At 42.6% G+C, this 25,005-nt stretch overlaps 1 protein-coding gene across 1 annotated transcript in view; it reads right to left on the bottom strand.

Annotated features, from left to right (window-relative positions):
• The window catches only part of CRACDL (CRACD like), a 70,747-nt gene extending 46,329 nt beyond the window's left edge, over window positions 1-24,418 (bottom strand). Inside the window, exons 1-2 of the mRNA XM_056329089.1 lie at window positions 23,871-24,418; window positions 22,199-22,252 (exon numbers count right to left, since the gene is read on the bottom strand). Coding sequence (XP_056185064.1) covers window positions 22,199-22,252; window positions 23,871-24,418 — 602 coding nt within the window. The remainder of the gene's footprint in view (window positions 1-22,198; window positions 22,253-23,870) is intronic.
• Between the last annotated feature and the right edge of the window lie 587 nt (window positions 24,419-25,005).

Genomic DNA, 25,005 nt, shown 5'->3' with positions numbered 1-25,005 from the left:
ACCTTAATTTCCTCCCAGAGATAAGCTCTCCATTCCCCTGGCTGTCTTACTAACCCTCTCTGCACCCACTCCACTCCGAGCTCACCCGTTTTGGCAGCCAGATGCCCAGAACTGGACAGTGGATCCCAGGCAGCCTCTATAGCTAGGTGACACAAAGGTCACTCTTTGAATTTAAGCTGCCCAGCTCCTGGTTAGACTTGGACAGGTTGGCAGACAGGCAGAGAGGAAAGCATTCACCTTCCACCTCTAGCCCGCACTCTACTGCAGAGTTCAAGGACATGTTTGAGCCATCTACTACCAAGAAATGCCATTCTGTGCAAGGTCTGTGTTCCAACAACCTCCCCAGACTTGGCTCTTTCCTACATCCAGCCACCCAGATTGCTGATGCTGGTTGCCAATACCAGACTATAGGACCCATTCCAGATTCTTTTCAAACCCCAGAGCACCAGCATACGCTTCCTCAGCTGGACTTGCAAGGGCTCAGCCATCTGTATATCTGCAAAGTGTCTCTGGTGTAGGTGTAACAGGAAAATATTTAGCCTTTTACATGCAGTTGGCAAATGTACTAGCTCAAGCTTGAGGAAAATCTGACCCTCTTTGCTTAGGAGCCTCCTTCCAACATTTTTTCAGGCATTTTAAAAACAGTTGTGAGTCATGGCGATGAGGAGGGAACGCGATGCCTAACAGCTCCCATCTTTGGCAGAAGAGCATTACTAAAAGGACACTATAAGGCTTTGTGAACAGAGGAAAGATAAGGCAGTGCTGGACAACTTAATCTCTCGGGTCTCACACTATCCTCTGAGGGTGCTGCTTTACTAAAACAGCTAGATCAAAGTGACTAAAAAGGTTTCTGCTGTTAACTGTCTCCTGAAAGCTGATGACCTCAAGACCAGAACAATTAAATGAAATGTGAAGCTCCTCCTCAGATATTTCTCCTTCTCTGTCCTGCATTGCTTAAACACACAGTAGTGTGAAGTTACACACTTGGGAGAGCCTTTTGTAGTATGGAACATCCTGAACTGCATGAAGACCCTGCCCTGGTATAGATTTTTTTCTCTCTTCTTAAGTGGATGCATACACTGTGGGTCCTAGATATGGATATATGAGCTCTCCCATATGCATGCTAAAGACCAAAAGCTTGGGATACCAAACGGAACACGCACACTTTGAAAAGCAGCCGCTGTATCCAGGTATGCAATGTGAGACTCTGGGAATTGTTTTTCTGAATACTAAGTGTGGAAAATATCAAATGAAACTGCACTTAGTCTTTCTGAAGAAATCAGCCCCTGAACGCCTTAGAGTCAGCACTCAAATTAAACAGCTTCATATTAGAAATAATTAAAACATACGGCTTAAGAATAATCCAGTCTTTTATGTCCCTATTCAGAATCCACCACTACAGCCTCCTGTGCAAAAAGCCTATGAATCCACTTGCGGTGTACCTGTCCCCGAGTTGCGCAGCCAGATCTTCGGCTGATGTCACTCGGCAGGCCTCCGCTGAAGTTAATTTGAGCTGTACCAAATCATATCGCTGAAGAGCTGTAACATACTGTTTATAGACTTCTGAAGAAGGCAAGTTAAATAGCTGTTATGCACCCGGAGACATTAATCTCCACATTTTTCCAAATACAAAACCTGTATTTTCTGTGGGGAGTGGTCCTTCAGAAAATTATCATGCCAGCACTGTACCAGCACTAGATGCGAACATACTCTGGTTTAATTCGTACCATCTCTGGTATCTGTGAGTAAAGAAGAGAGGCTACAGCACAGGGAAGACAATTTTTTTTTTCCTACATTTTTTTTAGTACAGCACATCGCTTTAATTTTTGTATTTGTCAAAGGGTTTCTACTTGCAATCTATCAGAGGAAGACAAAAAGCATTAACAAATCCCACTGTATTACCAACCAGAGGCAATGGCTGCCAACCTCTGCAAACAATACATAGTTAGAAGGACTTGCTGCTTTCCGTTTTGTAAATGTGCTACAAAGAACCAATTGCAGCGAGAGCGTGGCAACTAACAACACTTCATCACTTAAGGATTTTTCATTAGCCAATTCTACAATAGATCAACTAGAGAGATTTAAAGGTTGTTTTCAACACTTTATAAACAGACACTACAAGGAACTAGGGAAGACAGTTCATCTTTCCACTTAACTTTTTTTACTTACCACCCGATAAAACTTTAATAAGCACAAAGGCAGGTCAATACTTCCACAAGTGAATGTTGTGCATCTGTGTAACCAAGAAACACATTACACCTGTAGGAAAACAACCTTTAAAGCACCTCAGAAATAAACTTCCTTCTGCTGCTTACCTGCGTATGTTCCTGTTTGCCAGATTCAAGGTAACACAGAAGACTACTGGTGTTTCAAAAGGAATCTGTCATCTCGCCAGATATTTAAGTGGTAGCAAAACCAGCAGAGGCACTTTCAGATTTGCACGGAGGGTTCTGAAAGTCTTGATTCAGTCTGACTTGGATAGCGCACCCTGCATCTCATCAGTTACCCAGCACTGGGCTACACTGCCTTCCCAAGTGTGAGTTATTAGCACTGCCCAATCCCTTCACCAAGTGATCCCTGTATCTAACGCCGAGGGAGTCAGTCAGAGGAGAAAGCACCAGTATCCCAGAGTTGCTAGGAGACAAGCAGGGAGATCCTGACCTGAATTCTTAGCGGAGGCTTACGTTGCTCAGGAAGCTTAGCTGGGTCCTTCCTGGAAAGGCAAGGACATGCCGAAAAGTTACTTCTGGCTTTGCAAAGGCCACCACATAGCACCACCCAGGACCAAGGGACAGCAGCTGAGCCATTTTTACAACAAAAGGCACCTGCTGTGAAAATGGGAAGCACACGTGCAAAAACGGAGAGTGACTTCTCTGTTCTTCATGCCAATGGAACTAGAAAGTCTTTACATTAAAATAAGATCTTTGTATTTCAGAGTTGGTCATTAAACAAAATGGAAGAAATCACCCACCATGCACACAGCCTCAACATTAACAAATGCAATGACAGAATATTAAACATATGAAAATCAAGAAATCAAGGTTATCCTAGACACTTCCACTACAAAGCATAATCTAAAGCCAAACTCATAACATAGAAAACTGAAGTGAAGCAAATCAGGAAAGTTAATGATGACACAAGAACTCTGCATTTTCTGATCTTTTAAATATTTTAAGTTACTGCCATGCCATTGTATTAATTACTCTATTTAGCTTGCAACCTCCTCGGCATACGTTTTCTGGAAAAGCTGAGCTAGACCTGAAGAGCTAAAGCACCTCCGGGTCCCTTGGATGGGGTACACCTCACCCTAGTTATCCTGTATAGCGGAAGGAAATAATGACTCCTCAAACGCAACATAACATAAATGTCTCACACAGACCCGATTACCTGAGAAAAATGCCTGTTTGCTTTCTACTGACTCTAAGGAACATCCATCCTCTTGGCAAAAACGGCAAGAAAGTGATGCTGCACACACCATGCACGGCATGGCTCCTGCAGGCTGAAGGGGGCGGTGAGGTCAGGAGGGATGAGAGGCGTCGGAGCAGAAATAAGCCCTTTCATTCTGGTTGGACACCTCTCCATCGTATCTGGGAACATTCTCACATGTGAGCAGTTCCCTCCTTGCTCGGGTGCATGCTGCCAGTCCCAGACAGGAATATCTGTGAAGACCTGCAGCCCAACCAGGGCAGTAGCTCCACTATCAGCTTTGTAGGGCATACTCTCTGCATGAGAGATTTGCAGTAGGTACAGCTACTACCCAGCCACCACATTGTTTAAACTTCTTTTAAAGAGGGGTCTCAAGCACAGGAGGGCTGGCCTGTCATGTCTAGAGAAAACCAGCTATGGCCTTAAAAAGGAATTACTCCACAACCTACACCAGTCTTTTATCTGTTACAAACAAAGCAATGTTTTAATGGAAAAGAAATGCACGAAAGTGCCTGCAGAAATTCCAGACATGGAATGCAGAAATTTGTGCAACCCCAAAAAGGCTCTCCTCTCATTGTAACGTACAGCCAGGTTCAGTGGCCCAATACAGCTGTGTTCAACACAGGCTCCAGGTCAGGCAACAGACCTTATGCTTGAAATCTCTCCCTCCCCCATAAACATCTGTATTTACCCAGGAAATCAGTCTATCCCTGCAACAATTAAAACTGCCAAAAAGCAGATGAGTATTACGGTGCTTCAAGTACCTTTCTGAACAAGAGCAAATACCCATCATGTTGATAGGAAAATTACAGTTCTTTTGTTCATTTCCCTTCTTTCACCTTCTTGCAGAAACAGGAAAAGCTCAGTGTTAAGTCCTATCGCAAAAGCACTTAAATTTCCACACAAAACAGTTACAGATGTCATGACCTGGGGAGCAGCAAAGCTGAATTAATCCAGGTTTTAAAGAGAGTCACAATACAAAAACCTTCACAGATAACCAAGCAGCACTTGGAGGAAACAAACTGAAAATTTAAGATGTTAAATATATACTCACCTGCTGCTAAAGAAAAGCTGATCATCTAACAATATATTGAGTGCCACTGAGAAACCATACCTTGGTGCAGTGCAGCTGTATTTGAAGTAGTGCAGGTATTCTGAAACAATTTTCTTTATGAAAGGCCATCTTAAAGATACCATCAACAGAAGGCACAACGATGCAGAGAACCTACTCATAGAAATACTTGCATTTTAGATAGTGCTAGATTCATCTTTTTACTATAGATTCTTCTGCAAACCAAGTGGAGTGCTGTCACTTCAGTGCATTTTTTTCTGCACATTCTTCCAAATGTCCTTGATGTTCAGTGATGAAACAAGCTGACACTAAACAGCAGAAATTAGAGAAAACAGAGGAAGCCTGGCAAAAAGAAAGGCGTGGCAAATATAAGCTTGCAATAATGAGGCCCTTAGTAGAGGCAAAGAGAAAATTAAAGACACAGGTATGGAAGATTTAAGAAAAAATGGAAAAGAAAGAGGGAGAGGGGAAAGCCTCTCAGGGACAAGAATTTCTGATGTGAAAGGAGAGGAGGAAGATGAGAAAAATATTTCTGGATTTTTCCGTATACAGGCTTGAAGACAAGGACTGATATGTGGGTAGAGAACCACAGGAGATACTTGGTGAAGACAACAGTGCTTGAGGTAGGTGCCAGAATCTGGCAATCTTCTGGCCACAGATGAGCAAACAGCTCAGTCAGTGATTTGTCACTGACACTCTTGGCAAAGTTGCCACTTATCATACAGCCATTGACTTCTTCAGGTGTTTTCAAGCATAAACAAAATGCTGTGAAGACTCATTGGAAGTTTTAAACTTCTCCTGGGTGAAAAAGAGGATGTGAATGGTACATGGAGCAGAGTGATAACAGGCAATAAAACAGTGAGAACTGCAAAACTATAAAGCAGTTTTATATAAAAGTTAGACAAAAGATGTAGATGGCAATAATGCTGCTGATGCAAAGGAAAGCCCAAACTAGGCACCTTTCCACCCTCTTAACATTTCCTCTGGTCATGTCTTGAACAGCAAGAATGGGTGACTAGTAAAATGGATCTGGGCAGGGTACAGAAAAGCCATTCCATAGTGTTAAAAACAACCTGCCGCATGTTCTGATTGTCTAAACTGGCATAACTCCACCAGCTTCATTTTATGCCGGCTTAAGATATGGCCAAATGCACTGAGTAAGAGGAAGGTGTCAGTTCCTCTTCCATGCTTCATTTTGCCTGCAGGCAAGTTTCAGCAAGGCACATGTCTATTCCAGGGGAAGACACTTAATGAAGGATTTAAACTTCCTGATGAATACAGAAGGATGCTGATGCACCAAACTCATCAAACACACCTCGCAACAAAATATGTTGTTAAAAATTTGCTTTACTCAGCTACGTATTTGTAAAGCCACGTGAAACAGACAGTTTGAAATTGCCTGACTTCAACCACTGAAAATCAAATTCTGCTGTCCAAATCTCTCTGCAAAGGTATAGTTTTACAGTAATTGAGATAGTACGTAATCTGGTCACATCTCCGCATACATCAGTAATACAGTACCGAGAAGTCTCCCGGTTGTTCAGACGCAGAAGGAGCTGCCTGAAGCACTGATTCACACTGATGAATTGTAACCAAGCAACACTGCCAGCATCCCTCCAGCCCATTGTTCATCTGAGCTGGGGAGAATAACAGCAGAACAGAACTGAAAACCTGCCAGACTCTGACTTCCCCAATTAAAGGATACCATCCCTCTAATACTAGATATAGCAAATTCTTTAACCAAAATTTAACGGAGATAAACTGTTACTTCCCCCTCAGTAAAAAGATAATGACATACTTGAAGGCAGCAAATAAATTTCTGTGTGTCCCTGATTCTCTTGTAAATAATCTTCACAAAAGAAACAGTTCAAATTTACTTTACACAAAAAGTGCAGGGCAATGAATTATTCATCTGAGCAGAGAGACAGAAATACTGCCTTTTTGTTAGTCTGGCTATTAGATGCTGAGGGAAACTAAAGACAACTTTCTCAGATACAATAACTAATCAGTAACAACACAGATGAGATGGAAAGGAAGTAGATCCTTGAAAAATTTGTTCAGTGAGAGTTTTTTCCAAGTAACTGTCTGAAACAGTTAACACACAAAATACAGCTACTACATCATTATTGACATGAACCGTATTATCAACAGCAGCATTAAGAAATGACATTACAATACCAATTTTTTTCCTTTTATTGCAGTAAAGTCTGAGTGCTGGGATTATTTTTTCTGTTTGATAACACAGGTCTGGATACCAAGACCAAATCCATTGTAAAATGATCCACCGTTGCTCTTTAGGGGAATAAGATGACTAATTCTGCCCACAAAATTGTTGGTTACTAGAGAATCTGAATTTTCAAGATGTGCCACAGTTCCCCTCATTTTATCAGGAAGAAAAACCAACCACATTTGTAAGTTAAGATACAGAATAGACTTGTTCTTATAATGTAAAAGACAGGCTAGCAGCTGTGTGCATTTCTCAAGAGTATAAAAACCCAAAGCACTGACCTGTAAAACAGAAATAGTAATAACATCTGCTAGACTTCTGGGCTTTGAAATCACATTCCCTGAGAGCAAGTTTCCAAAAGAAAGGCTGGGCACTTATGTAAGATACCACTTCCTTTTTTCAATGAATTATGCTTCTCTTTTGAAACATTACTTAAAAGCCTGAGTACAAAACCACATATATCTTTCTTCTCTGGGAATAAAAGCAGTAGGGCAAAGTAACAAACTGCCATGGCATTGGCATAAAAACAGATTTATCAATGCCTTTCAGAATTTGGGATATATTAGATCACCCTCTTTGCTTACTCCCTGCTTTTCTTTTTAGTCCTTTTCTAGAAACCACATTCCTAGATGCGGTCTTCTCAATCCCATCGTGGGGATCAAGCACTCCTGTATTCACTGTTCTACGTGGAGTATCACAAGGATCTCACACAGGCAGAAATCCTGCTGCTGCTTAGGCTTTCTCTGCTTGGCAGTTTATCATCTTTCTTATAGGTCCTCAAATGCTGCCAAAGGTTTTGACGCTTCCACAGAACTTCTTATAGGGTCAAAGTCTGCTCTCCCAAGGCACAAGTTCCCAACAACTTCCTCTTGGTTGTGAGCAGATACTTAAAGCAGAACTTGGTCTTATCTTCATTCCCCTCATATGCTTGCCAGATGGCTTTATTTAATGTCTGCTCCCTGGATTGACTCTTAGATTGATTTTTTTTCCTCTACATTTGCCATCTGCTGGTCCAAACAGCTAAATGATACACTTGCTTTTCAATCTCATGGCATTGATTCATTCTTGCTGTCAACTTGGCATCCAAAATAGTATGGCAGGCAGACCAGCAGGTCTGGGTAAGACCTTGCTCCACCGACAGGAGTTTTATCCTTGTGCCTTTAAGAGCCATTACTGCAGGAGCAAAGTTGTAAGAGGAAACAAAGCACAAAGCCAGAGCAAGAGACAAGTACCGAGAGGAAGCAAACCATGTTTTCTCAATGATGGAAAATGATCTGTGTCATGGCTATTGCCCGGAAGCAGGATTTGCAGCCCGCGAAGCTGGCACTGTGTGGCCTCGTACAAAGAGAAGACACCATGTTGTGTGGCAGAGAATAGCATGTGCACTTCCAAAAGAAACAAATGCCGTGTGGAAAAAAAACTTGACTTAGAACCTCCAAATCATTTTCCAGAGTCTTCAGCAACTGTCTTACTCTTTTCAGTGACAATGTCCAAGGACTCTTGTGAAATAACTGACATGAGTAAGGGTACCCAGCCTGAGCAGCACTCCAGGGGAGAAGGAAAGGCCAGGACAGGGGTTTGCAAAACTGCAACAGCAGCTGGCTGGGAAAGGTGTGAGGAAGAGGACAGAGGCAGCACAGAGGGAGGAGGAAGGGAAAAGTGCCCAAAACTCTTGCTATGACCCCATAAATACCTAACAGCAAAGTATTACTGAGTTGCCTGAACGCGCATGTTTTACTCATCTTGTTACTTTAAACTCAGAATTTTTTAGAGATGATTCTGTCTCTTGAGTGTTTGCACAGTTCCAAGCACAATAGCTCCTTGTGCTGCCTGAGTCCTTTGAACGCTACGAGAATGCAATTAAATAATAAGAGCAGTAAAAAGCTTGGTGCTATTCATACTTGAGAAGATCGCGCGTGGCTCTGGACACAGAATCATAGCCACAGCAACGTCCTCAACAAATACTTTTTCTAATCCTCTCAATATTATTGTTGCTCTCTCTTAAAGGTATTTTAAAGACTGAAAAAACCAATGCTTTCATGAAAAAATATTTATTTCATTTCATATTTGAATGCCACAGAAGACCCACAGTTTATCCAAACAGTCTAAGTGAACAAAAGCTGGAGAACTCCTCAGTTCAGGGCCTTCCCGTATGCTTAAATATGCATATACACTTGCCTTTTTCTGTTTCTCCTGTGGTTTTGGTGGCTCAGCTGACATCTGAATACCCTGCCTGCTCTCAGGTTTGCATCACATGGTGAAGTAAGTGGGAACAGTGTGAGGTCTGCAGCATCTAGATCTCTTAACGTTTAGATAAATGCTGACACTATAGAGCAGGTCCTAGTTTTCCAGAGCTTCCAACCGCAGTTATGAAACTAATAAACCTATCCCAGCTGTGCAGTGTCCTTGGTCTCAGCAGCTCTGATCCAATGCCCATTGAAGCCAAAAGAAAGCTTCCCTAATTACCCAGTAAGTGTCAAATCAAGCGCAATTAGACTCAAGTGCAACTGAAGAACAAGATGTATAAATTCTTTTGCAATGCAAATTCCTTCGCTACTGAACTGTATTGCATTGACCCACCTGCTCCAGGTCTTTGTGTAATCGGTTACTTCCTACACCACCCTGTGTTCAAGGGAGTGGTGCTGAGAAACAGCTTTCTTGAAATTCTCAAGCTGCTTTATGTACTTCACGTTAGTGGTTCACAATCAGATTTCTGGTTGTCACCATCTTGAATGGAAGGATAAAAATTCAGTGACAAGTTATGAAATGTTACATCTGCTCGAGAAGGTAGGACAACCAGCCAAAAACAATGTGTCACAGAAATGTGTAAAACAGTACCAGATCTAGCCAGATCCAGCCCAAGCCAGGTCTATATTTGAAAGCTGCACTGGTACAGATGTTAGTAGGTGTACTGAATAAAGGGCAGGAAGACTGTACCACCAGTCTGCATAACCATGGTAACCAAGAGGGGATCTCCTGGGGAAAAGAGTGATGAGATGGGGAACAAAGGAGCTTTATTTTTTTCCCCTTTGCATTAGACCTAATTAGCTTTCAAACTATACAGCGAGATTATTTAGGTTGGGGCCATGGTCACCCCTGGATAACAACAGCAATGGGGAAAAAGAACAATATGGCATCTTCAGCCCTCAAAGGGCTTGTCTAGCTTGCACTAAGGTCTGTGTCTCTGCATGTTCACAGCTATTGTTCCACCTAGGCTGATGATGCAAACACACCCAGTCATATTACAACAACCCATTATAATATACACAATACAGTATAGTGCCCAAGACGTACGCTGGTCAGTTGGGGCATGCAAGCTAAAGAAAGAAACAATGGCCTGCTATGCAGTGATCAGTATACAGTACTTGCGTACAAAGTACCAGTACAGCTCATTTCTCTTTCTGTATATGGGTATGTTCTGAATACATTCATGATGATGCAATTGCATCTGCTCTAGGCGAGGTTTAACAGTCTTTACTGTTTTATAACTAGTCATAAAAGTTATTACCTTCAGACATAAAGGGTACTTATTACTTCCAGACATTAGAAGGACAACATAGGGAGAAAGGATGAGCTATTGTGTAAGCAATGAAATGACTGGGAGCTCCATACAATGCACAGTGATACCAGTCTCCTCCCATGTGTGCCTACTGCATTACTCTTAATGATTCAAAGGGCAATCCCTTGAGCTCCCGTCCTCTGTCTACCCAAAACCAACCCTCGCACAACCATCTCCATCCATTTCCTTCCAGTTATCATCAAAGCAAGAAGGCAGTGCTGCGGACTGTCTGCTGGGTACCTGTGTGCGGAGCTGCCAGGCAGGAAGCCAAACAGAAGAACAAAAGATATAGGCACCATCTGCCCTGTCGCTGTGCATAGCCTTTGAAGTAGTAGGATGAAAAACTATTACAAATACAGTTACTTTTAATTATCTCCTTTTCTTATTCTCCGGCCTCTGCCACCAGTTTATTCCATTTGTGAGTCTGACAGCCCTCAGCACATGGTCCACTCCTCTGGCTCATTCCTGGTGCAGATTCTCCCTGGGCTTCACCACAGGCAAGAAACAGTGACATCAAAAAGAAAACGGGAGAGAAAGTAAAACTCAAGGTAATAAAGCCCTAACATACGCAAAAAGTCATCTGAACATCCAAACAGAAGCAGAAAAGCTCCTTCTTTTTTTAAACGTATCTTTTATTTCCATGCAATACTACGCTATCTACAGGGTATTTTTTCAATAGTCTGTTCTAAAATAAGTTGGGCATGGTCTTGTTACTAAATATTTTATGACTTTATAATCATACAGCAGAGCAAACTACTTTTCTGATCTGGAATAAGTTCTTAAATTCCACAGTGCTTTTAAGAAAATGGGGCTTAAGTACCTTGTATTTCTCCAATGACATATAAGCTCAGGAAAAAGTAATTTTCTCTCTATTTTAGTTGGTTTTGAAAGTCTTGGAATTGACAGTTATATATAAACAATTTATACCTTCATTTTTACAATTACATGAAACCAGCATTGATTTATGCAGCACACAATGTCTTTATTTCTTGATTAACCTCCCTTTGAGCTTTCACTGTAAGCCAGTGTTATTTTATTAGAGATAACAGTGATACTTGTATTGATTTCCTTCATTATATTCAGTTGCTTGTAACTTTAACAGGTGGTGTAACTTTTAGGTCATTTGAGTAGGAGGGCAAAAGGATGAATAGCTTGCGATGGTGTAACTGAAGTCCACCCCACATGCAAGAGGCAGGCTACAGCTGCACAATGAACCTTGGTTCTGACGCATTCAGATCTGCGCTTTGACTTAGCAAAGTAAATAACGCTCTTTTCAAGCAGTCTGCACAAAGTTGTCAGGGCGTTCTGGTTTAACACACAGCATGTTATCAGACATTACGCATCCAACATGATTAATTAAAACATTTAAAAACTGAAGTGGTTTCCCCTGGTATTTGACAATCTGCTGTTCCTAAGCAAAGTGGCTGAGAGTTTAATAAGAAACGTCAGGAAGACTTGTTAAAATTTGAAGTTAATTTTGATTAAGAACCTTCTCACGTAAGTAGACCACTTGCACATTCTTATCACAGTAGCTCGCTCACCTGGCTTTTGCTTCCTTACCGTAACCTATTAAAGCAGATACGGTCTCCAGATCACTACGCATTGTACAGACCTGTTGTGAAATATAATATTTTAATGACACCACAGCAGACTCTTGGGCTGAGCCAACACAAGCTCTCAGCTTTAGTCCAAATCTGATAGCAAAGTAGTTAGGATGATGCTGAGTGCTATTGAAAACTCCAGCCTAATTCCATCCTGAAGAGCAGATGAAGAAAATAAAATGGTTTAATCACTTATAAATATTATAATGAAAACTTATTATGATGAAAACTGTACATTGGCCAGTTTTATTATGCCTTATGCTTCAGAAATGGAGGCTATTAAAATAACAACTAGTCAGATAAGAAAAGCTAATAGGAAATGAGGCTTTATATTGTAGAGATACAGCTGACAAAATTTAGTGCTGTAGGAGCAGATGTGGTTGGAAAAATAACGAAATACTTTTCAGCAGAATTTGCAAGCTCAGTTTGTAGAGATGGAGCCAGGAAGTCCTTGCAGGAGGGTCCCACCACCATCACCCACAGATTCAAAGTCCTCATGAGTCCAACAGGAAGGTTCATTCTGAGATGTGCCTATCTGCACACATGGTCCTCTTTTATAACCCAAATGATTGTTGTGATTGAGCTACAGCTTGTGGCTTTCATTCAGAATAAGACCGCAAAGCAGCTGAGCTAGTTATTAAACCAGATAGTTGGTGCAATGTGAATAAAAATTACAGAATTACAGACTCAAAGCTTACAGTCTGATTGTCATTAAACCCATTTACTTATTCTGCTCTGACCAAGAAACTTGCAATATCAGGCTCACTGCAAGAGCTGCAGAGAAAATTTTCGCAAAGTTTCAAGAAAACTGACCACAAATCTTTTGCGTACACATGACAAACAATTTACAGTCCGTCTGCTCACAGAGTCATTTGGCATTGGATTCACAGGACTAGCTTTTACTAAAAAATCCTCTCACCATAAGAAACATTGTGGAAACAAGCTTTTTACTCTAAAGCAGATAGCATTTCCTTAAAGCACTCCACCAGAGTCCAAATATAAACCCTCATATGCTTGTGCTAACAGTGCTGAGTTACACAAGAGATGGTAACCAGCTGAAAGAGCATAATTTTGTCAAAAGAGTAGGCCAGCTAGCATTATCCTTCCATATACTATGGACTCACTGTAAATGTCAGAGAGGAGCCTGACCATTTACTTGGTTCATATATCTCTGAAGTGGACCAGCCTTCGGTCCCATAAAAACTTTGAACTTTGCCTGTTCAAGGGCTGAAGCCCACTTGGGGACCCTGGAATATCAGATATGTTGTATTAAATTATTACACACCCATGATTTAAACTTGTTTCCAGGAAAGAAATGTCTCTCTTTTTGTCCTATCATCTTCCTTGCCTTAAATTTCAAGCTATAAGTCAAAAGGAAAACTAATAACCCAAGTTATTGTTGTGACTGAGTTATGCATTACTGAAGCAATGGCTATAATTCAGAGCAAGAGTAAAATGCAACAGAGCTTCTTTATCCAAGAAGATAATGACAGCAACAGAACCATCATTTATAGATACACAGCAAGAAGCAACAGATGTTGTGGGCCAGATATGTCCCTTAAGATTGCTGTCAAAAATGCAGGTATTTGTATAGCAGAGATGTTTCTGTGGGAAAGAAAGAAAGCAAGAAAGGAGGAACGCTTTTGGAAAAAACAATACAGGAAAGGCAGCAGAGAGTCTGAGAGAGTGCAAGAATAGTCGTTGGAAAAACTTCCCTGAATATGGAGTGATGCTCAGAGAAGCCTTCCTCCTCTTAGCTGAATTCTACTTCATCCATGGAATCAAGGTTTGGGTTGTTTTTTAATTATCAGGATTGGATCTGGCTTCATCACCAGATTAATATTAGCTAAAACTTATTAAAAATTGCCTGGCTTTGACCTAAGTTTTGACAGCCTGAACTGAAGTGAATCCAGGGTCACAACCCAATTCTGACCTTGCTGCAATTCCTCCTTCTGACTTGCCTCAGCATGCTTTTATTTGTACATGCTACTGTGTTCCCAAATGCCTGTGCAGAAATAGAAGAAACAGTAGCAGATCCACTTTCAGGTGGGTTTTGTTGTTTTCTTTCACAGTTGTGGCAAGAATTAATAACGGCAAACCTACCAAAAGAAGCTAGCGAGCCTGTTAGACAGCTATAAGGCCACAGACAGGGGGACAGCCACACATCACACCAACCAGCGGGACCCAACACTCACAGCAGCTGTGCTAGAAGGCCCCCTTCTCCTGTGCTGAACTCCATCAATCTTCCACAGGAGCCAGGAACGATCCTCACTGTATGCTGCAGCCCAGCTTACCAGACACGTTATCTTCATGCCATCGTGGCACCCAACACGGTGCTCGAACACATGTATAGGGGAAGCAGGTACCTGTGAAATTCCATCCAGCAGATAGAAAAGCAGATTTCCTGAAGTCCCTTAGGCTTCCCCGCTGATCGCAGTGTGTGCCACGGTTTCTCAGACCTAATCAGTTGTTTCAGGGAAACATGAAACTTACAAGGAGAATGTGTCAATTCATTCACAATATATGCTCCTCTACAAATATGTAACACAGATTGGAACTGACATTTAAGATGACCCACACCCTATATAAGCCTCACAAAAACTGCCTAGATACTCACTTTTCCAGCTTGGTAAACTAAGCCTCCATACTCAGTGTCAAGCTAAAGCATTTGTTTAAATAATTCTTGGCTTCCTTCCACTCCAAACAAATTCATCAGGCGGATATTTCGACTCATTTTTGACTCAAGCAAGCAGAAGCAGGGAGGTACAAAAGCAGAGGCATAAAAGCCTTCATTAGCTAGAATATGATTTTTTTTGTATACCTTTTTCTTCCACATAAGGATAATAGAAGGTTTCAGCTATTTTTGAGGTCACTGTCTCCAAATAAGAGTAATGCATGATCTTTAAACAAATCAGACAACCGTGGAACAATTTTAATCCCTGAATGAATAAATCCCTTGGGGGACCTGGCTGCAGAGAAATCAATGGGCAGTTCTATTAAGCCTTAACAGCAAATAAGGCACAATCTGGCTTCTACAGTGAACCTCAAAGCCACAAACCCTGTCATAAGAATTTATCAGATTCATGTGATCAGTCATCAGTGTACAGAGGCCAATTATACCCAGAATGTCTTCTGCTTACAGCAGCTGTTGGAACAGCATTGTGCTAGATCATCTTTGGGTGAGGGGCTATAATCTTAGGGGGGGCAGGGGGAAAGACAGAAATAAGCGTTAATTGGATTAATATTATTTCTTCCAGTGAACTCCTACCCTTATCAGCACCCTGCTGCCTGCTGACCTTACCTCTAGCTCAGAAATGTTAAAAGAAGTGTCAGCTGTGACTGTGAGAAGCTCAGCATTTGCTCCCACAGCCTTTCACAGCAACATATAAACGACCTCTCTTGCCCTACAGACTGGAAGTGCTCTCTCTAACTGTGGGATCAAACACAAATCATTCATATTGTGCTACAAAAATACACCACAGGCTGGCACAGAAAATAAAACTGTGCTTTTAAAAAAAGACATCAAAACAGAAGAGGCAATTTCCCCTCCTCCTTAATATAACTAAACCCTCACCTACTGACATCTCTCAAGGTAAGGACAAAATCACTTTGCTTGGAATGGTTGACACAGCCTAGCCCATACCTAGGAGCCTCTGTGGCGTGGCTCAGGATGCATCTGTTCTTGTAAATGAAATGCTCTCGGAGCTGTTCTATGGCACTGGAGCCAATGGCTTGAAAACAGACTGCTAAACTCTCATGGTCCTCCAAAGAGAGTGACTACATCCACACTGCTTGTTGGAAACCATCAACAGGCTTTCTAACCAGGACCGTGTCCAGGGCTGTTCTAGTAACCCAAAAGGATAGGTGATCAGTGACAGGCTGATTCAGGAACATTCCCTGTGTTGTTCAATAGTATAGATGCATCTTCCCTGTCAGCTACCCAAACTGTTCAGACCTGGGGTATATCCAAGGTGTATGACAGCTGCGTCTTGGCTTGCAGAAACAAATTTCCTTTCCTTGAAACCAAGACATGTGAAGAAGGAAAGAGGGTGAAAATAACACACATACAGCTACTACCCAGCCAGAGCTATGATACAGACACGGCACACCCAGTGCTCCAAAGTTCAAAAGTACCCACTCTGAGCATCCGCTCTTTACGTATATAGTTCTAGAGAATCAAGTTTGCAGAGTCATTGAATGCTTAAAGATAGAGATGGGAGCCATCACCTCTTGCACTGAAAAGGAATCATTAGCTGATAAGATGTACAATGGGATTTTCAGGTTAGGTGCCTCAATCCTATTGCAGTTGACTGGAATTATATCCCTAAAGATGTTAAAAGCCTCTGTGTTAAGAGAGATGCCTCTGTTATCCCTCAGGACCCAAGTACAATGTCTCTAATCCATTTTGCTGGCTTATGAAAGAAAGAAATACGGAAGTAATACTACAAGCAAGTGTTTTCCTCCTTCTCCTGGGTAAATAAAAAAATATTACCTGCATATTTCAGCTTTGAGATCCTGTTTCAAGTCTATCTCTGAGCAAATAAATGGAAGTCCCATAGAAGCTGCTGAGGTAAATTTCAAGATTGCCTGGTAGTGTGACATAGAAGACAGGCAGAAGTAGTTAAGTAGTTTAATTCACACTGGTTTGGCATTCTGTCAAAGGGTTTTTGTGGAAGTAATTAAAAAAAAAGGAACCTGAAGTCATCAGAAAGAACAAATAATTTTCACAGCGACACTACTTTTTTCCCCAGCATTCTTTCAGTGATGCATGTTATCCAGAACTCTGTAATCTTCACAATCAATTTAAAACATCCATGTACAATTATTCCCTCACTTTAAAAAGCTGAAGTAGTAAAGAATCACAGCACTCTTCATCAGTCAGTTCAGCAGCAATTAGATAAGCTAGCTTTACAGTCTGCAGCATACTTTCTCCCAGCTTTCATATCACAGAAAGACGTAAAAAAGAGCTAGCCTACAAGATAAAAAAAAACATACACATTGTCTACCATAGCTCCCATTATTTGGAATCAAATAACTTTTGAGAGAAGTACACATTCAAAGTGAATATTTGAGCGCAGTAAACTGGACAGTATCTTCTTGTAAAACAGGCTAGTGAAGAACAAGAAACCCATGGACCAGATACAGTCTATGACTTCACTTTGGTAATTTGAGGCTGAGTGATTTGGGGGGGGTGGGAATGCATCTGCACAAGAAAGTAAGTGAATCTGTCCCTGACAAATGGGTCTGATAGTTCTCCCTGCCCTGCGCTGTGGAAAAACAATATCTCATTTCTGCTATAAAGCAATTAGCACACTGGGAAAAAATGATAGCACATACTGAGACAAGACAGAACACCACATTAACTGTTCCCATAAACCTGAACGGTAAGTAGGAGGGACACAAGTGAAAAATATTACCCTTCTTATTGTAAAAAAGGCTGTCTTTTTTTCAAAATTAACTTGGATGTATTCATGTCTGGAAGCCACATATAAAATACCTGAAAAGGCTCCACTTTCGTAAATTGTAAAGCATGCCTCTCAGAAAAAAAGAAAAAAAAATAATCGGTCTTCAAAGTCTGTCTACCTTCCATGTCCTGAAGACACTAGCCACCTAGGAAAATTCAGAACACTTCACTGAAATACACTTACTTGTCTTTCTTCAAAAGTTCCTTTTCAAAAGCCTGAGAAATAGTACTGATGAGGATAGCATTTTCTTTTTCGTGCTTGGATTATGTGCCAGCATACCAAAATACAGCTACCGCTGCTGGCCTGAATAGACCAAGCACGATACCAAGGAGGATCTCTGCATGTTCATTCATGCTTAGAAAACTGAGAACACACAGATTTAAGAGACTGATTGACCTATTTTAACTGTTTGCTTAAACAGTGACCAACTCCAGCAAGTTTCCATCTGCTCTTTTTGATTCATACCCTTTTGTATATTTGTTCACAGCATGCTGTTGAAGGAACTGAAGGCTGATCTCTGGCTAAAGACATCAAGTAAGCTCTATTTTATTATGATACTGCCACCTATAGACTTTCTGAACAACGCACTACCCCTGCACAGCTTTGATTTTCATTTAAATTTGTAAAAATTACATTGTTTATCCTTTCATAAAACCTTCAACACCACCCCACCCCCAAGAGAAATGTGAAATAAAAGATCTGGGGGGACAATCTTTTGTCTGTTTTGGGGGCTGTGATTTCCGGCCCCAAAGATCTTCACAGTTTTGCCTGTTCTGATGTTCTCCAATGAAGACTCTGCCGTTGGCAGGTCTGAGAAGAACAGTCAACTCGAGGTGAAAGCTTACCAAACTAGCACGAGCAGTTCCTTCAAAACAACAGAGAACATGCCTGAGCACACTACCTGACCAGCCTAGAGTGCAAAAGACGGATGGAAACCGAATCTGAAGTTTCTGTGAGACCAGATGTAGAAGCCTCATCACCTACTCCTTCATTTGTGCTCTACTTCTGTACACTGATTAGTACCATTAAGCAGTGGCATTCTCTTCCTCTCCCATTTTTTTCTGTACAATAGTTTTTGAAGCTAACATACCATTAAGTAAAAAGCAGATCTTGATGAGACCAGACTTACACACCTTTTTGCTGCAGAGCAGCACACAAAGTGATGTAAATTCAGAATCTCTCTGCTTAATAGTCTTACAAGCAGAGACCTAAGCCATATGGATGTTTTGCACAGCATTCCCAGCTATAAAACTGTCAACTCAGTGGTGATGCATTAAACACTGTACCAACTCAGAAGGCCCATAGCTGCAGAAATTAGAAGTTTGCTCTTCTTCTAGGAGTAGAAGTAGTTAGAAGGACAGACTGAATATCTGTCCCTCCTTAACCTCCAATTTGTCCAAGTACCTATGTTAACTCTTGCATGTTTCCATGGTCAGCTGGTGAGTGCAGCCCCTGCTTCTGCCCAAATCCCTAATACCTTGCAAAAAGCTTAGCGATACTGATTCCCATGTTAAGGAAAGAATGTCACAGCTGTAAGATTTCAGAAGTTACTAATTTTGACAGCAAACAGTGCCTTTTTATCTACACATCTGACTCCTTTAAGTTCTGTGTTAAATTGTATTTATAGCTTCTTTCTTCTTCCATTTTAGGAAGGAAAGACAGCTAATCATGTGTAGAATAAAACCCATAATTCTAAAATACAGGTAGCTGATAGCATTATATTAGACAATGAGTTCGAAGATGAAGCTGTTCCTTTGTTATTCTATTTTTCTTTAAATAGCAAAGTTGCCAAAGCTGATGTGATAAAAGAAGAATGACATGGAGAAAGAGAAACTGGGTAATCTTCCCATCTCACTTTATCACTTTCAGACACAAAGGGGTAAAACTGCAACTTGTTTCCCCTACCCAGTATCTTCACGGGCTACAGATAAAAAAACAAAGCACACTGAGTTTTTAGCTTTTCAGGAAGGCAATATTAAAAGCCATTCAAAATAAACCGACTTTCAAAAAAATAAACTCGTTTGCTTTTTAAAAAAAGCAGAGCTATTGTGTATTTTTATCCACAGAATAAATAAACCATTTATGGAGACCGCAGCTTAGCAGTGCAAGCTGAAGCAGTTTTTATAACTGTGTACTCTCAAGAGTATGTCTCCCTTGTAAACCCTGACTTGCACATCATACCTAAACCCACAAATGTATCCATAAAAGAAAAAGTTGTACTTCAGAACAGTCAAGTTATTTTCCTTGAAGGATTTTTTTAAAGCTACTTCTGCCTTAGCTTATCCACAGACTTCATCAGAAAACCAGATAGTAGAGGACACCACTGAAGGTACATACCAGCGTATGTGGGGTTTCCGTACTCCCAGGGCTGACTGATGAACCTGCTTTACAGCAGCTGGGAGCACAGAGAACAACAGGCCTGAGAATTCTGATAAACAAAATGTACTGGAAGAAATACCAAAGAAATCAGTGTCCTGTTTTATCTCATTCTCTTTGAACACCAACAGACAGGCTAAAAAACTGTTTGCCCTAAGTAAATACTATTGTAATTACACTTTGCTAGACTCTTTCAAGATCATGAAGACTCGGTAGTGACAAACTGCTAACAAATCCCACTATGTCTGTTATACCTGTTTTGACACATATTTCTCCAAGTCATTGACTTAATTTTCCTCTAGAATAATTTAAAAAATTGTCAGAATTTAAGGCATTACCAATGCACACAGTGAAACTTGCTCCCGAGGTACATTTCAAACATGCTCTACAACAGTAGATGCACCATCTGCTGTCTCAAGGGCTCTAAGACAGTTTCCCGTTAAGTTCCTGCAGCTACTGGATAAGCTACTACTGCCAGGAGGAATTTTGTTTGCTCCAGCTGAGGCTATACAGTACAGGCACCAGGAGTAATGGGACCTGCAAGAGGTATGAAGACAGTAAAATGTTACTCTTGAAATCAAGACAAGTCTCAGCATCATTAGAAACACCGCTGCTGACTGGTTTCGCAGAAATATCTACTAATACATTTATGCTATACTCCCAGACTGCTGTCTGTATTTTCCCAGGTGCTGACAGACCCAATTGCTTGTTTTTGAACTGCCAAGATCTTTAGTTTCACTGCTATAACTCATCAAACAGATGTATGCATTTTAGACTCAGAATTCTACAATGCACAGTGTTCACACTTTATAGACAGCAAAAATTAAAGTACTCCAGAATTACTGTACTGATTGCATTGTTCACTTTTATATTTCATTTTAAGACCTTCCATTTTAAATGTATTTCAGAGCAAAGACCCCCTTGCCTCTTACATTGCACTTGGTTTTATCCACATCTACTTGCAAAATGTTAATCTAATTTCATACTGAATTAGAAAGATCTTTCCACTAATGACTATATGAGACGACACATATTTAATGAGCATATCTTAGCTTAGCCCTCTTCATGTGGGGTGATGGAGTGAGGAAGGCAGCAGTACTACACTGAGAAGGGCCTGGGCAGGGACTTGTGCCAGTACTGGCCAATTCAAAATCATAAACTGAGAGGACGCAGCCTTATCAAACCCAAAGCTGAAAGATGGAGAAACACAATTTTGAGGGAGTTCTGGTGACTTCAGGACGAGCAGCAATCCACACAAATGCTTCGGTACAGATAAAGCCATCCTCCTTAAAGGGCAGTTTTGTCCATGAATGGATATTTCACTATAACAAAATGAGTAACTAAATGGTCTCCTTCCCTGACCTTCTTACATAGCCTCTCTTTTCTCTTTAATAACACAGAACAATAAATCTCTCAGTAAGAGAAAACTGTATATTTAATACCTTGGACACATTACATTTTAGTGGTTTATGATTCAATTTCCACCTCTGCTGTGACTGTTAACTCTCAGAGTATGCAAAGCTGGGAAAAGAAGTAGCTTTTTCAATACAAGTAGGTTACAATCCTGGCATGTACAGCCTTTTGTTCTACTGCCTTCCAACAAAGATTTCCATATTCAAATGGATGTCCTTTAGTATTTTGGACTGATACAACCTAGACACATTAAGTTCATCAGCACCTACAGTCTGAGAAAGGCACTTGTAGGCATCTGAAAACAGAAAGATAAATCAATTGTGCATTGCTGGATATACACTACATTTAATGAGCCAAAGCCAGTCCTTGCTGTTAAAAAGCAAGACCTCAGAGGGCGAGAGAACTGATGCACTCCAGCTGTGCAGGGCACCGTACAAGAGATCCGTGACACTAGTAAAAACAGACTTAGGAGACACCTTCACTTTCTGCGCAGCAAGTGCTCTGCAGGGTCCCTAACCACAGCATGGTTTGGTTATCATGCCCCAGTCAGAGACTGGTTGTGCTGGCAACACATATCTGAAACCGAGAGTGGAATGGCTGGATGCCTTACAAGACAATGGCCATTTATTAATCTTCACACAAACACAGGGAGAACTTGTCCCTGTGCCATTAGACATTGATGATTTCACTTTAGTCCTGCTGAATCTGAAATGTAGCTTTGCTACTGCAATAAATACTTGCCTGAGACACTTCCAAAATTTTATCATGTTTACAGTTCCTCAGTAACAGTCCAGCGCCAGTCCCTGCTATTACGGAGCTCGCTCTTTCCTCCTCTGGTACTCTTCCACCACGACTATAAATACTGAATCTGCCAGCCAAGTAACTTAACTTACAGCTGTTAATGCCTTGCATAAAGGGAGAGCAGAGGATGTCAGTGTTGCTTCAGGCCGCAAGTGAGTGAGCCCTTTTCCCTGGACAGTTCAGTGGTGGGCAGAAGGCACACATATTCCTATAAAGCAACCTTAGATGCAACACTGCAGCCATTACTGCACAGGTTACCTTTCTTTTTCAAGAGAAGAATCAGACTCTGTATATCCACAAGCATACTTTACGCTAAAGAAAACGTTTTTAATTAAAAACACAGTAGAAGTTCACAAAGTCACTGTGAAAGCAAAGAAACAAGACCTTCTACTGTCTATAAACTCTGAAGTCCGTACATAGACAAATTAACTACCAATCACTACAATGACAGAAAGTTCCTGCTTCATCACTGGATGAAGCTAAACGCACCTGCTCCCTTTCCTTTAATGATAAGCCAACTCCTGCCACGGAACTGCCTTCTTTCAATGATTAAAGAGCTACGAGGCAAGTGCCAGTAATAACGTTACATTTTTTCCTCCTGTAATCTAATCTTTGCCCTGTAGAAACTGCTGATGAGAGCTCACTTCCACTTAAAATTTACATAAAAACAATCCCTATCATGTTGCATGGAAAAGCACTGGTGCCCCAGTGTTTATTGGCAGGTGATATAAGGAATGAGAAATTACTCTGATGCAAAAATGATACACAGCCTTGTATCAGTATCAAAAAGGCTTTGATGCATGGTTACTATTTTTGGAACCTAATGGTATGTGAGTGATAAAGCAAATGAACTTTTTAATGATGACAAATACATGAGAATATACAGGACTGAGTAGAGAACATGATGTCCAACTGAAGAAGATTTATGGGAGCTAATTAGATTTATAGCGTAAAAATAGGAGAACAGGTAAAACTTCTGAAAGATCTTGTGCGTGTCAACCTGGAGTAACAATTTACTTTCAGACAAAGAATGTAATGTGCGATCCACTGCACGCTTCAAGCTGATATTTATATTGCTTTGGTATTTACATACATATAAAGCCTAAGACATGCATGATTTTATGCAAATTAAATACAATTAAATGAACTATAGAAAAAATGTAAGTTTCTAACTAGCATGAAAATATGCAAACGTATTTTATAAAGTATATAGTATATAAAATATAAAGTATATAAAATACACTTTTTAAAATAGTACAGAAAATATAAAATACTGTTTATATCGGTATAAAGTATGTGTGGTTTTTTCAGTTAATTGTATGGCAAAACTGGCAGGACGATGTTTTCACAACCAAAACTTCATCGCACTCTTAAACATTTTTTAATTGAAGAGATTGCTGTACAGTGACCTCAGATCTATCAGCAGCAACTAAAATTCAATACGCTAAATTTACTATTGACGGTAAAGTCTGTCAATTGAAGCTAGTACAATAAGAAAAAATGACCCGAGTATTTCAGGTCTCACGTCCAAAAGTGTATTGAAGAGGGGCAGAGGTTACAAGGTTTAAGGAGGGTGTCGGGCCGCAGGATCCGTCAACATTTTGCGGGACACCCGAGGAACGGGGGAGGGGAAGGCGCGGCCTCCTGGGGCCAGAACGCCGGAACACCGGCCGGGGCTGAGCGCGGCCCCGCTCGCCGCCGCCCTCACACCGCCCGCCCGCAGACCTGGGAAGGACGGCGGCGAGGGAGCCTCTTGCCTGTGGGAACCGGGCCCGCCTCCGGCCCCGGAGTCAAACGCCGGGTTTGATTCAGATTAAGCATCTCCCTTCGCCGTACTCTCAGAAAAAGCGGCCCCGCAGAACGCAACGGCAGGCAAAGCCCCCCCCCCCCCCGCCAGCCTGCCCGCCCCCGCCGGCGACAGCGGCTCCACCTCGGCCCGACGCCCGCGGCTCGGCGGGAGGGAGCGGGCGTGCGGGGCTGGCCTCGGGCCTCCGCGCCGCCCCCGGCGGACTGAGGCGGGCGGCGAAAGCCCGGCGGAGGGGGGCGAGGGGGCCGAGGGACGGAGGGGCCGGCGGGCGGGCTGAGGCGAGGAGGCAGCGGGGAGCCCCGCAGGCACCCAGCGCTGCCGCCGAGGCGCAGCAGGCGGCTCTGCCTCCTCACCCTTCCACGACCAAGCCCGCCGCAAGCGGCCTGCGGCGAGGCTGCCCCCCGCAGCCTCCATCTGCGGGCACCTGTCGCCGCGTCCCGGCAAGTCTCCCCGGCTGCCGCCGGTAACACGGGGAGCGGCACAGCCGCCCAGGCCTCCCGCCGCTCCGCCGAGACGTACTTACGCGCTGCCGGCGGCGGGGCTCCGCGCTGCATTCGCTCACCTGGGGCCCGTGCGAGGAGCGAGGCGGCGGCCCTCCGCCGGACACCGGCAGCCCGCGGGCGGCAGCGCCCGGGAGGCGACGGGGAGCGAGTCGGGAGGCACCGGCCCATCCGCGGAGCCGCTGACCTGCAGCCACCTGCCCGCAGCCCTACCTCACTCCTCCCCGCCGGGCCTGCCAGCCACCTGCGGCGCAGGACCCGCCCGCAGCCGCGGGGCCAAACGCGAGGCCGGCCGGCAGCGCTGCCCGGGGAGCTGCCGGGCGGGGTGCGGCGCTGAGCTGAAGGGCCACAGCAGCCAGCGCAGGCCGGGCCCCCGAGGGGCTGCCGGCCGCCGGGACCCCGAGGTGCGCGGGGCTCAGACCAGCAACTGTTTACAGGGCTGTTTCACCGTGGAGCTTTCTGCCTTGGCTTCTCTTTCCCCTCCGCCCACCCTCCGTGGTTTAAGGCAGCGACTGGCCCTCTCCAGGTTTTTCCCTCAAGCAAGCTACAGGCCGTTGGAGCTGGCCAGGTAGCTGCAGCATGCAGCTACAGTCAGTGGGTACCTCTGCTACGAGCGGATCAGGCCCAGGTTAAAAATCAGTGAAGATCCTTACATAAGTGCTATCAGAATGAAAGGCTCTAGCTGAAGCTGGGTGCAGCTGGGAATGCTAGTACCGGTGGATATTCAAATAGTGTCCTTGAAGCTTAGTTTCCATGCC

Source organism: Falco biarmicus, chromosome 2 (assembly GCF_023638135.1).
Source record: "Falco biarmicus isolate bFalBia1 chromosome 2, bFalBia1.pri, whole genome shotgun sequence".
In the NCBI taxonomy this organism is placed as follows: Eukaryota; Metazoa; Chordata; class Aves; order Falconiformes; family Falconidae; genus Falco; species Falco biarmicus.
This window is presented reverse-complemented; position numbering and strand designations above follow the sequence as displayed.